Source organism: Semicossyphus pulcher, unplaced genomic scaffold, assembly GCF_022749685.1.
Source record: "Semicossyphus pulcher isolate SPU_LCO1_2020_fin unplaced genomic scaffold, fSemPul1.0.p SCAF_13, whole genome shotgun sequence".
NCBI lineage: Eukaryota > Metazoa > Chordata > Actinopteri > Labriformes > Labridae > Semicossyphus > Semicossyphus pulcher.
The window spans coordinates 23,679,544-23,693,598 of NW_027211637.1; the positions used below are offsets into that span (position 1 = coordinate 23,679,544).

General features: G+C 44.6%; 1 protein-coding gene across 1 annotated transcript in view; it reads right to left on the reverse strand.

The window, feature by feature from the left end:
- Positions 1 to 14,055, reverse strand: part of scube3 (signal peptide, CUB domain, EGF-like 3) — an 86,285-nt gene that overhangs the window by 47,698 nt on the left and 24,532 nt on the right. The window contains exons 3-4 of the mRNA XM_069659549.1: positions 13,716 to 13,841; positions 4,179 to 4,313 (exon numbers count right to left, since the gene is read on the reverse strand). Of these exons, the coding sequence (XP_069515650.1) occupies positions 4,179 to 4,313; positions 13,716 to 13,841 (261 nt within the window). The remainder of the gene's footprint in view (positions 1 to 4,178; positions 4,314 to 13,715; positions 13,842 to 14,055) is intronic.

Below are 14,055 nucleotides of genomic sequence, written 5' to 3' on the forward strand. Positions count from 1 at the left end.
GTCCGTCCCCTGTTATCCTCCTATATATAGAGACAATAAATCAAATGCAAAGCAGTGGAACCCTTCTTGACCTAAATGGCATTCCTATCAACCGCTAAGCACCTTGGCCGGGCTTTCAAAGGCTTTATTTCTTGACTGGGAGAAATGTTTGGGGGAGAATAAATGAACTGTTACATTTTGTCCAGCTCGACGACGGAGCCTTCATTTGGCCGGAGTTATTCCTGTTCAGGGGGGGCAGGGGCAGGTCTAATAAGAGACAGGCCAGCAGCAGTCTTGTCATTAGCTGAGAGGCTGGCAGACCCCTGCTGCCTAATTGGCACAGGCTCACTGCTAACAAGGGCTTCCTACCAGCAGGGGAAACAGACTGTTAGCGGCGCACACTGCAGTGACCAGCTCTCCACTGTCCCCGGAAAGACTCGTAGAAGTTGCCGAGGGAGCACCTGACCCATTAACGAAAGAAATGGAAAGCTGATGTCTTTTTAATGAGAACAATAAAGCTCATGAGCAAACTGCACCCCAGGCTTTGCTCTTTAGGAGGAGCTCGGCAGAATGGATGGAGGGACGCATTCGAAGCGACTCGGCGATCAGATTTAATTTTCAAGGAGATTTTTTTCCCCTTCACTCGAGCGTAAGTTTTTTTTCTAGCTAGCGAGGAAAGTGATATTTACAACAAATCTGCAGAGTTATTGTCCAATAACTCGCCCGGCCAATCCCTCACCACTTCCATTTGCCTGCACACACACTGTTGTAATAAGAGCAGTAATAATAAGCAGATGAGCAGTTGTGCTGTCCGTTAGTCTTTCAAAAATAATGAAACAATGATCGGGAAGCTATCTGATGAGCGAAGGAAGTTTGTAGATTTATAGCGAGCTTTAATCTCTTCATCCAAATGGCTCTCATCTGGAAGCAATAAAGACTAAATTAATATGAAAATGGAGGATCAACAGGAACTGAAGGCATTCATAAAGACAGACAGAGAGGGGAGAGGAAGTGAAGGAGACCGACGGGTGCTCGCAGTCCGCCTCTGACAGCGCTGATATAGCAGTAGTGCTTTGAAACACATGATCCAGCTCTTCACTCCACTCAAATAACACTGCGTTTATGAAATGTAAACATTGACAGTTCACTAGGCCAGACTGATCTCATAAACCAGACGTCCCAGAATCCTCGGTTCACCGTCCAGGGGACACAGGAACACCACAGTCTAATGACTCCCAGCGTGCGCAGTTATCTAAGAAAAGACAGAGGAGAGACGAGGAGGGCAGAGAGGAAGAGACTCGAATCCGGCTGTACCTCCAAGCCGTCAGGCCTCTCTGAATTACAATCCCAACAACAAGAAGATCCACAACAAAGCTTCAGCCCTGAACTTGCCGAGCTGAGGAGTCCTCAGACAGCTGGATGATTACACCTTGAATAAATGTGTTTTTTGATAGAGATAACAGCTTTCATTTTCTTTAGTGTTGCTTCTCTGAGCTGCGGCATAATCGACCCAATGACTAACGGAGGCATTGGTCTTGTGACAAACAACAAGCGAGGAACAGGGAGCAGAATCAAGGTTGTTTACATTTTGGAGTCAATATTACAGACACCTAAATCTCCAGCAGCAAACTGTGTCTGCTTTACAGTCACACTAAAATCACATTTCCTAAGAAATAAGTGTTTTGTTTACTTATCCAGTCAAAATCATAATAACCAAAATGAAATAAAACCCATTTTAATCAAGAGTTCTTCAATGATCGTACCTCCTACATGATTGTATCCCAGGGGGAGTACATTTTTGGTATTGACTGACACCATTACTCTAATTTGATTGGTTAAAAATCTGTGCAGGCAGACATTTAAAAATAGTTTTTCCAATCACCAGACACAGTTCAGGAAGTTGATGATGGTGCTGAGAATAAGTTCCTCTACCTGTGTGGGGTAGGTTTATCCACAGCCCCCGCAGCTCCTGAGTCTATTCACTCAAATAAGCAGATGACTATATGCACAGATTATAGTTGATTCCTTCAGCCAACGGACACCAAAGTAAATACAGGACCCATTTTTCCAAGCCACACATATTCCAAATATTCTAACTCTTAAAAGGTGTTTGTTCTACAGGTCTTCAAGGAGGAAATTGACTTTGTTTGAGACAAGCAAACACTCTTTCAGGATCTGGTGACACAGATTTGTCTTCTCTCCAAAGATCAGGCAAAATGTTGCTGAATCATTGGTGCTGCTGAACACTTTTTCCAACCAGAAAAGCAGAAATTTAAAGACCCCCTCCAGTGAGAATCAAGTGTTTAACCTTGTAAACATCTCCATGTGGTGTTTTTCATGTGCTACAGGACATATCAGGGACAACGTAAGCAGTCATCTCCATGGCTGGGCCTGTCTGCTTTTAAACTGCAGTGTACCAAGGACAGGCTGAACGACACGTTTTCAGATTGGCAGGTTTGAGACGTCACTAACCTGATGGGGTGACGCTATGCATATTATTCGTGCTGAGGGATGACTACAACGCCCATGAAACATTCCAACGAGTTGCCGTAGTTGTAGAAATCTAATGTCACTAAGCAACGATTTGATCTGGCAACGGATGACATGTGGATAACAAACATGGAAAACGGTCAAATTAGCGGGTATCTTTAACAAATATACTAATAATCCATACAACTACTAAAGGTAGAATTGAATATAAACAAAATGACAGTGTGAAATAGGATAAAAAACATATAATTACTGCTTACACTATGACGCTGGCTGACTATGGCAAACTTTCTCCCGTAGTAGACAGCTGGGCTACAACGACAGGAAGTGCACAAAGTGGTACTTTTTCTTTTTCCAGACACCGAAGCCGTCATTTCAACTGTCGCTGCCTAAAGTCCCTATTATGTGCCACGTATGGCAACCACTTCGGCGATGCGTGAGCTTGCTGTAACCGTCATCGTAATTTTTGCAAACTCACTACTGACTACTAACTTTAACGTTAACGTTACTACTACTAATTACCACATTTCAAGCTAGCTACGTTTCAACAAGTTGCAACTACACGATGTTTTCGTGATTTTCATTAAGCTCTAACATAGACAAGCTAGGCTAACTGGTTTCTACATTCCAAGTGGCAGCTGTTTAGCCTAGCTTGCTCATTTAATGTTACAGAAAAATGTTAGGTTGATTAGAAATGGAAGAAAATGTCTGGTATTATTATTTTGACATGCTGCACTCAGCAGTTAGCCATGAAACTTGACAGTCCATCTGTTTTCAGTGGAAAAGTCTGCTGTCAAATTTCAGTATCGTAGTTTGGACTTTGAGAATGTCCTTGGCGCTAGAAATGGAAACGCTACTAGAACAATTTACAACGGTCCAAATGAAAAATACCTTTAAAACAGAGCCGTTAAACAGTTTAGGTGAATTAAAAAGAAATCTCAAAGCTGTCACTCAAGGAAGTGCCAAATGCAGCTACACCAGTACAGCTCTCAAAGCAAAGCTGAGGAACTGGTGTTTTTAAGGATGTATTATTGTACTGTGTGCTTTTAACAAACAAGAGTGGATCCGTCACAAACTCTAACCACTGTGAGAAGAAGAAAACTACTGCCAGACAAAATGCATAACAGAGATATTTTCCTGACAGCTCCCTCTAAATGCAGCCATGACGTTATGAATGTATGTATGTGTGCAGCGCTCCTGTGTCTGATGAGTAAGCCTGAGAGCAGGTTGGCTCTCTACCTCCTCCTGTCACGTCTCCATCCCACAGGAATGCTCTATAAACAAGAGGTGTGTCTGCCCGAGGCTACACCTCTAATTGTTTTCTCTGCTCACAGTCCCCCGAAGGGCCACTCTCATACCACCGATACCTTAAAATGCTGCCAAGCTCTAGATTGGTTCAATTTGAAAGGGTGGGAGGAAAACAACAAAGAGATTTATCCCCGTTCTTCTTTTTTTTACCCCCCTCTTCAGACAGCAGACACTTACCTTTGCTCACCTTTCATTTAGGCTTGTTGGGGCCGATCCCATACTCACTTTAAATCAGCACACCTCATCATATCTAAAAATGCCTTGATGTGAACATTAGCCTGTTTATAAAGATTCAGCTCCATCAAATGTTACTTAAATAAACTTTCAATACTATAATTACATCAAAAAAGTCCCATCACTTTCCCATAAATCATCAAAGTGTGAGTGTGAGCGTGACTAACCTTTAGGCCTTTGGATACAAGTATGCTGGTTGTCACTCAGGAGGAATCCTTCTCTGCAGCGGCACTCGTAGCTGCCCATCATGTTGACACAAATCTGTTGGCATCCGCCGTTGCCTTCTGAGCACTCATCCACATCTGCCGGGAGACAGACGCATAAAAACCAAATTAATAAGATCACTTCAAGACAGAACAAATGCAACCCAGATTACTGCTTGGCTGAAGGTAGTCTGGGATCAAGTCATGACCCATTTAAAGGACAAGTAGCTGTATATCATTGTCAAACATAGATGAGAGGAACATACGGAAGCCAAGGCCGGCGGTGCTTGCAATTATGTTTGATGTCTTTATCTCGAGATGACAAGTTAATTATTTTGTTATCTCAAGAAAACGAGATAATAAACCTATTTATCACAAGAAAACAAAGGGTTATTTCCGCTTATTACTTTAATGTTTATCAGAGATCAGGAGTGGCATGCAAGCGTGCATCGATGGCATCCTGACAACTGCAGCAACTGATTTAAAGATATACATTGTCCTTACCTCTGTCATTATAACAGGCTCTTTTTGAGCAGCAGTGGAGAGATGGTCGGTTGACCTCTCTTCTGCTCTAATGACATAACTGCAGCATCAGTTATGAATCCATTTATGAAGTTATTTTCTCTTGGTAAATTAACAAGTTATCTCGAGAAATCTGTTTTCTTGTTAAGAGATAAATTAACCACTTATTACAAGAACACAAGCTTCATTATCATCAAATATATTGAACATGTGATTTTGAGTAGGCAATAAAAGAAAAATGCAAGCACGGCCATTCTCCACCTTCTTAGGGAGACACAAATATAATATCCATTTAGTGGGATAATTATAAACCAAGTTAATTTTGTAAATCTCTATTTAGCTCGGTAATCTCATCCAGACAAAGGATCCATTTTAATGAGAGAACTGTAGAAGAGAACAGCAATAATACAACAAAAAGTAACAGACAGACGGGACATTCAATACAGGTACACAAATCATGAATGTGTTGGTGCAAACGGGTCAAAGTGGTGGTCTGATATTTAATACTATGTACAAGAGAAACCCCCAAAAAGGGCAAAGCACTCCCACAGAAAAATACAACAGCAGAAAGATGTAAAAATTAATTTGATATTTGGCCGAAATCTTTGATATAAATTGTAAAATTGAAGGGTCCTAAAATCGAACCTTGTGGCACACCTTTGGTGACATTAAGAAAGCTGCAGGACCTAAGAAAAAGAAAAGGAAAAGTTCCATAGACTGGAAATACTTATATGTGGAAATAAGTACCTCGCAAGTACCTTTAGTATTTGAGTAAATGTTCTTAGTAACATTTCAGTAATGAAAAATGAAACATATTATCCCTAAATAACTGCTGCAATAATAAAATTTTTGTGCGAAAAAGTGATTTGAAACCAGACATTAGTCAATGTTTAAAATAAGCATTACCACTATCTGATCGCCATGTTGGTAAAAAGGAAACAATACAGATTAATTTCTTTATTTTCTAATGTTAAAATGATCTATAAAATAATAAACAAACTACTCTCTTTCATAATTAAGAAGGTGTAACAACCATAGCGCCTGCCTTTTGTGCAAAATGTCATTCAAAAGGCAAACACAAGGCACACAAAGGAGTATTTGGATATTATGAAAAGCCGGAGGAGTTTGTCTGAAGCTGTCTGAGGAGACGTGTCTGTCTTAATGGTTATCTGACCTGGCAGCACACAAGAGTTGCACTGAAAACCTCCAACTGTGCAGCACTAAGCCATAAATGTGCACATGCAGCACAATCTCCTGGCAAGTGGGAAACCTGATCCACCTGGGCCAGAGTACCTGCTGATGACGAGTGTCTGTCAGCCCCATGACGGGAGGAATGCAGGGAGAGGGAGGAAGGAGGCGGGGGAGACGAGGAGGGAGAGGGAAAGTAGGGATGGAAAGGGGAGAAAGTTTGAGAAATGAGGGGGTCGACATGAGCAGGAGGGTAACAAGCGACCATGTGAATCCGTCTCCAGAGCATACAAAGGCATTTACAAAGGTGTCGCCTGAGGCCCCGTCCTGCCTCCGGGCAAGAAAGGGAAACTGGCCGCAAACGAGAGTTGCTGACTTCATTTCCACTGATAATGAATTGTGAACTTCCAGCTGCTCTCGTCCAAAGGCATGAAACTTTCTTTCCCCTTGCTCATTATGTTACCGGACAAAAGCAAGAAGTGAGCAGCGGTGGAACATCTATAAATCTTTTGATAAATTTGTTTATTTTCAAAATGCAAGCTCTTTGCGCAATGTCACTTTCACTGCTGTTCTGTGTCTGGCATTCAGCAGAACTTAGGTCCCGGCCTCCCCTGTGCGTGACTGCACTGTGGCTCTAGAGGTGACTCTCCATACTCCCTCTTACCCCAGAGACCTGGGATCTGTCCCTGTCTACCAACAACACTGGAACCTTATCCACCCCTCTGCTCAATGCATCAATAATCCGCTGTATACACAAGGCTTTTTTTTAATAAACCGTCATGCGAAACTAATTTACTGTCTATTTGTCCAGTCTGAGAAGGCCTCGAGATTAAGTTTCCTTTCTGGGGAATTCTCAGCCCGACAGAGTTTGAAATTAAACTTCACTGGCTCCTCTTCTTTCTTCTTTTTCCACACAGAAATGCAGAGAAATGTGGATTCACCAAACGCATAAACACACACGTACTGTGCTCACAAAGTGGCACCTGGCAAGGCAGAAACCTCTGGGGGTGGATAAGTAGGTCAGTGGCAGGTAGCACTCATGACCCTCGTCGGCGTGCCAAGTCTGCTGTCCTCTTCTCACATTCCATCAGTAAAACTGTCTCTCCTCCAAAAACAACGTGTCATGTCAGATGAGGTCGACGGGAAAAGCATCACTCGGCAGCCAGGTGAAGAAGTGCACTTATAGAAAAGCTGCTCGGCTGAGTTAACGTTTCGACTTTTAGTCGGAGTCAAGGGAGGACGGTTTGGAAAAAATAGTCGGGCGGGCTTTCATTTAACCGCGCGGCGGCCTTGTTGTCGACCTCATGGTCTTATTTCTCCATCATGCAAGTGGCAGCAACAGAGAGAGGACCTTTGAGCTGACGAAAGCTGCCAGCAACCTCCAGCTGCACCTTTGGAGATAAACAGTTAGCGGGCACCAAACACCCAAACTCTGCAAATCAAACAGGAAAACCTCGCGACACACACGTAAAGTCTCTCTCTTTCTCTCTCACACACACAAACAAAAATTCAGACATGTAAAGGCAACACGCACACACACAGAACGCTCCTTAACGCATGCACAAAATGCCCATGAGAAATGCAACCAGCCACAGAGGGCCCAGGGGAATTCTCTTTCCATACCCTCAGCGCATCAATGAAGGTTTCATTTCCTGATTCCTTCATCCCTCCAAATGAGGCGTCGCCTGTCAGAAGATCTCTCCTGTTTAAATAGCTCCCATAATTGCCTGTGTTGTGTGCTGGGCAAGGCTGGCGTCCAAAGCAAATATTTCCAAGCGGAAAGGGGTTCTGGCATGGCCCGGAGAAGTGCTCATGTTATTTGGACTTTAAACAGTTTTTTAAAAATTCTCTCGAGAGGACGGAAAAAAAACGTCTTAATCAAGTTAAAAGGGCTGCCTCACTCCTGAAAAATGAGACATGTCTCTGCTCTATCCCTGCTTCACTGGAGGAGGCGCAGGGCAAGGGAAGGTTCAAACGGAGAGAGATTAAGAGATTGGTTGTGTTTGCGGAGGCCATGTCCGCTGGTTTCTCAGATAGCCTTGGCTGTATATATAACATTTGGCCTTGCGCAGAGCTTTAGAGCCATGTAAACATGGTGGTTGCCTTACAGAAACTCCTGAACTCTTATTTTGGAGAACTCTTTCGCTCTCATTTTTTTTAATGGTTCAGCAACTCTGGGGGCATTTATTGCTGACCCAGAGTTTTCTTTTTTTTGCAGGGTGGGGAGTGAAAAACTACTGCTGTCAAAGCTGTCCCTGCGTCCGTCCCACTGCTTGGCCTCTGTCTGGATCAGACAGAACTGTCTCTGTGGTCCAGACAGACCAGAGACAAGGAGGTGAGTGGACTGACACTGGCCTCTTTGGGCATTTCATTTACAGGAGTCGGAGAGGCACACACTCTTTAATAAGGCAGCAAATCGGAGCCATGTGCGGCAGAACAGCTGGCGGACTGCAGGGGCCGACCGTGCGTCTCCGGTAGATGATCAGGCATCAATGAGGAGGGAGTGGCACATACACAGGCAGCTCCGATTCTTAAGTCAAAAGGATTACCGGATTTCCTCTGTTTCTTCTCTTTCGCTGCAGGAGTTCAATGACACAGCACATTTCTTCACCCACTTGAATGAGCAGGGAGCGGGCCGTCGTGTTTGAACCCGGCCCGAGAGGACAGCCGAGCGCACGGACAGATTGCTTTGTGCGAGCTGCGTGTCAGCTCGGGTTGTATAAATTGATATGTTGCAGGAAGTCCTGATCTTTCATCTGCAGAACACACACTCACTTAAATCACAGAAGTGCGTGTGACATTTGCAAACTGAAAATTGATGGATGAAAACACTCACAGTATTTAGCTTTGAACTGTTTATTGGTTCCAGGACTTCCTGTCTGCCTGAACCACTGTGTCTAATGCAGCTGATTCACATCTGCAAAGCAAACACGAGTAAAATCTGTTTAATGTCATTCTAAAATCAGCAACCAGGTTTGATTTTTATGCTCTTACATAAACAGAACAATACAGCTTTGATTGAAGTCAGACTTTTTCAGCTTTTTGTCTCCCAGCAACCATTTTGGTAAATAAGCACAGACTTTGATTCCACGTCCAGTCGCTCGCCGAGTTCTTTCCTACATGAAAAACTATGAGCTACGATGATGGTGAGTGCTATTTCTCTGTTCCTCCAAAACAAGTCTGGAAGCATTTTAAAAACAAACCCCAGGATAAGTGTTTGGGGTGGACAGCCTCATGCCAAAGAGACAAGAGGCCCTGCACTGACGTCTTGACGGCTCCCAGTCTGCTACATGCTTACATCCCTAAGCCCAATCTCAGGCTTGAGTTTCCCCCAAAGCCCTGCCAATGGGCTCAGCTGGAATTGTTCATTTCATGGTAGATGGGACTGAACAATCCTGAGAGGAGAGAGAGGGTGTGTTGATACAGTCTTCAGGAGCCGGCTAATGCACCAATCTTAAATCCGTCCCTTAACTCATCACTTCAGCTCCGCTCCTCTGAACTGTGGAGAGGCTCTCCTGTCCAAACTCGATCCGTGCGTGTCACAACAAAAGCAAAGTGACTGCTAACCGGGGAGACGGCGGGGTATTTGCATCTGCAGAGAAGGGTTAGTGCTAAGCTCGATCTGGGTCTGCGGTGTCCCGCTCCCCCTCTCGGGATGACGGCCAAAGGGGTTGACGCAATCCTACATATTCAGGATTTAAAGGTGCTAGTTAAAAGCCCCGCTTCAAAGCAAGAATCAAACGTTTTCTGCAAAAGGTGCGGAGGTTATCAACGCCGCCTTGGAGGAGTGGGCAATGCACTTAAAAGGAATGCATTTAAGAGCGCAGCAAAGGCTGTGGAGCAAATCAGCGTGACGCTCTTTGATGACTACCTCTCCCATCAGGACCTGGTCAATAATACATCAGTCTGAAACCTCCTGTTTGATTAGCAGAGCCTGCAACACCATCCCAAAGGATTACAAGAGCGGGGACAAAGGCTCAGATAGGACACTCTGAGTAACATGATAGATGAAGGTTTTAGTAAAATAATGTCACCATACGATTCCAGGCAAAAAAACCCAAACAGTGTAAAGTGATGGGACCTTCAAAGCTGCGTTCCAGAAGCACATCTCACAGCTGTAATGACTTTGCTTCTGTGTTATAGATCATGATACGTCTTTGGGCAAGGTTAAAGTAAAAGGGCATTCATTTCCCTATAGATTGCGCGGGGAATTGAGGTCTGCCGAATCAATACAAAGCAAATCAGTGTTGATCAATGGAAATCAAAGGAACAAGCTGCAGGAGTGGAGCCCAAGACCCCCAAATCAGCTCTCTTGAACAGTTAGAAACATGCACGGCTAACAGAGCAGGGCATGCTAAAAGGAGAAAGTCGCCCCTGGAAAAAGCCGGTCAGTCAAAGTTGGTGTTCTCTGTAATCGAAAGAAGCCATTATATTTGAAATTGGCGCCATAGCTGCGGAGAAAGTTGTACAAACAGCTCGTGGTTTCGCCCTTTCTACATTCCTACAACACCCAGTGTGCATTGCGCCCCCTCGAACAGCCCAGTGAAAGATGCTGGAGTGAAATACTACCGTTTTTGTGCAGGCAATGGCTCGTTTAAATCGTCTAAAAAATCAGGTCTGCAGTCTACATTTCAAACCTGACGATTTTGAACGAGACATGACATCGGAGGCAGGCGTCCAAGATTGAGGAAGTGTAGTTTAGCGAGCTCCCTGGCCTCCGCCAGATGACGCATTTTACGTCGTCTGGCGTCCTCCTACCATAATGGCATTAGCTCCCCATAATAGCATAATAGTGGCTGAGGTTGAAAATCGGCGAACTGGCCCTTTAATAAAAGCCAGCAATGCAATGAGACACGCTTTAATTTTACAGCACAGTTGCACTCTGTCACACATTAATAATGTCTTTTTTTTAAGTGAGCTTTCGCTTCTCCTCGTGAGTCACACTCAGGCTGCATGCAACCGTGCCGTTTCCACTTCATGGTAGCGAAAGAAATATCATTATTTGTGTCTTTTAGTGCCAGAAGGAAGTGAAATGTTGTGATTTGTGGTCGCAAAGAAAGTAGTGTTTGTGCAGATGTTTAGGATATTAGGCTACTTGAGAGCGTTTAACGAACTAGCAATGATAAGAGGGAATTCTGGTTTCTGTAGGACCTCAAACAAAACACATAGGTCATAAATGTGGGGACGGTGGTGCTACAGTGGGGAACTAATAGCCTTCCTGCATCTGGTTTTCATTCTAAAGAGGATGTGTGTTTTGGATTAAATTGACATTGATTCCTCTGTTTTTCCTAAGACTCTAGAAATCCTTTACAGCCTCGCTATGAAGGAGGTGTGCTGATTAAATACCTTCCCTCCCTCACCTCCGCGAGATAATAGACACGGCAGTTATAAAAGACGTAATCAGCTTCTTATATGCTCCACTTCATCTTTTCTGGGAGTTTCGAGAGGGCACAATAGCTGCTCTTGAGGTAAATTATACAGTGAGTGACATCTCACTCTGTGCAGACAGGGGCAGCGTGCTGTGATATTGCATTGCTTCCACCTTGCTGACTCCCTGACATCTTTGTGGGGTGTAGGGCAGACCTCAGAAACCAGAGCGTCCCCGGTGAGGCGCGCTAGGCAGCGTTCTGCTTCACGCTCTGCCGCCTCCTGCCACCGCCCAATGTCATTATGCTGCCAACACATCCAATTACAAGGAGCAGTGTGGCACGTGCGGATGCAAGCACACAAAGAAGACATCGACGGGGACGTGCGTGCGCCGGCCTAGCTCGGTGTCCCTGAGCTGACAGTCACACACACACACCAGCGCCTACTGGCTGGAGAACAGCCTGAAAGGAGGTGAGAGCAGGAAGTTATAGACACAACTGGGAGTTTATACAGAACTGTAACCATGAAAAGCAGAGGAAATAAAACAAAATCACCGGAGCTTTATGGAAAAACAACATGGGGTAAATCCAAAGAGAAGCACCTTAAAGATCCCAGACTTTAAACTCAGTGTGAACTTTAGAGGATCAGGTGAACGTCTCCTCCTGTGCAGCCTCGGGCACATCTGGTCTATAAGGGGCTCTGAGGGTCTGACCTCGTCTGGGAACCAGCTGCTTAGGCTCTCTACTCCAGGGCCAAGGGGACTAATCTTTTCTCAGGGGCCAAAAAGGAGCTTAAACCTGGAAGAGGAAGCTGGGGCCTTAACATGAAACCTCGGCTATACCTCTTCCTCTCCTCTCTTGTGTTTGTGCTGAGGATTATTTCCTTAGCGGCGCAGAGCGGGGGCATTAGAATGAGTTAAGTTCTTGAGAAAAAGAAGTCTTACGAGTCCTTTCAGGTCTCAGGGCAAGAGTTGGATTTGTGCTCGACAGCTATACATATATGCCATCCGGTGCGTCTTAATGCCGCCTTTGCAGAGCCGAGATTCTCAAGCCTTCAGGGGAAGTTTCTGCAGGTCATTCGCAGGAAGAAATAAAACATGGCAGAAGAAGAAAAGCTCTCTTTGTCTTACATCGTGTGTGTTTCACTATGACAGATTATATCAAAGGGATCGATGGATGCATCTCTGTTTGATGCAACAGCATCAGCCACACAAGCATATATTGCAATTACACACCTGCACGCAAGGCAGGAGCTGATCCGCGGCAAAGCAAATGATCCACGCACAGCTGAACGCCGTTGCTAAATGGCTTGGAAAATAGCCCCGTTTTACTCCGAAGATACCGGCGCATGAGCGAGGGAGAGACAGAGAGCGAGGGAAGATGAGAAAGAGAAGTGGGAGAAAGAAAGCGGGCAGCGTCATGTCAGAGCAGGTTTATTATCGATTTAAAGATGTGTTTTCCATTCCAGTGTTCCTTAATCCCATCTCATCAAGATGATTTGGGGCTGATATAAGTTTGTTGCCTTGTGTGCCTGCATGTAAAAGCCCTTTAAGAGTGAATCATCGTTAAGTGCTGATAAGTTTTCCTGTCATCACTTCACCTGAATGTTAAAGTCTGCTGGAGCAAGTCGTCTGCTATTTTCCTTTACAACAAAACTGCAGCAGCTCCGAGGGTTAGCCGGCTTCCATATCAAGAGTAATGCACCATGCTGAGGTTAAAACCAGAAGGGGGATGATTTTCTGAGGAGCGGCGGGGTCTCAGTTGGGGGTTTCAAAATAAAACAAAGTAAGGAAGGATGGAGAGAAGGAGGAGGAGAGAAAGACAGAACATGCAGAGGGGGAGTGGATGTCTATGTTTAGCAGCTCCCAGCAGCAGGAAGAGGAGCGTTTTTTCCCCCTTCATTTCATAACCTTTTCAGTGTAATACATTCTCTGCGAGGTTAATATGAATGGCACACTGGTGAAATATTAAACCATGGGAAAGTACGGTCGGCTGACGGCTCACTCAGAGCTCCCAGCTCAGGGTCAAGCTCTTCATAAATTCACCCTTTTCGTCAGAGAGAAAAAAGTCTTCTTTTGTGTTCAGTGAAAACACACTCAGAGGCTACCTGCGCTGTGAAATGAGGGAATAGCTAATATGTAATGCAGGAGTCTAATAGGAGCTCAATTCAGCCCTGAAACATATATTACCATCCATGATGTGACATTAGACACGCACGTAGAGGGAAGTTATGCAGCCACATGGGTAATGTCAGCCGGAGCCTGACACATGCACTTTAATGCACATGTTCTCCTGACAAAAGAGCCTATAGAACAACCCTTTCCTGCATAATTAAGTCAGCAGCAGGAAAATGTAAGGAATAAAAAAAAAAAACAGTTATGCTATGATAAGTGCGCACACACACTCCCAAACATCACACACTCACCTAGACAATTGTGCCCATCATGTGCCAAGCGGAAGCCATCATAGCATGTGCACCTGTAATTTCCCGGGATGTTGATGCACTCGTGGACACAGCCGCCGTTGTACTCAGTCGCGCACTCGTCGACATCTGCAGAGACAGGATACAAAGGGGTTTGAGAGTGGTGCCTTATAATTATGATTTCATGTAACGCTTTTGTCCAAAGAGGATTAATACAACACGATCAAGACAGGAGGGAACAAAGTCAACAAACAGCTTCAAGTGCGATCGGACACAGGTGCTGACAGGCGGTAGTTAGTACTTTTCTTTCTTTTTCTTCAAAACATGGAGAAATTAAGTTACA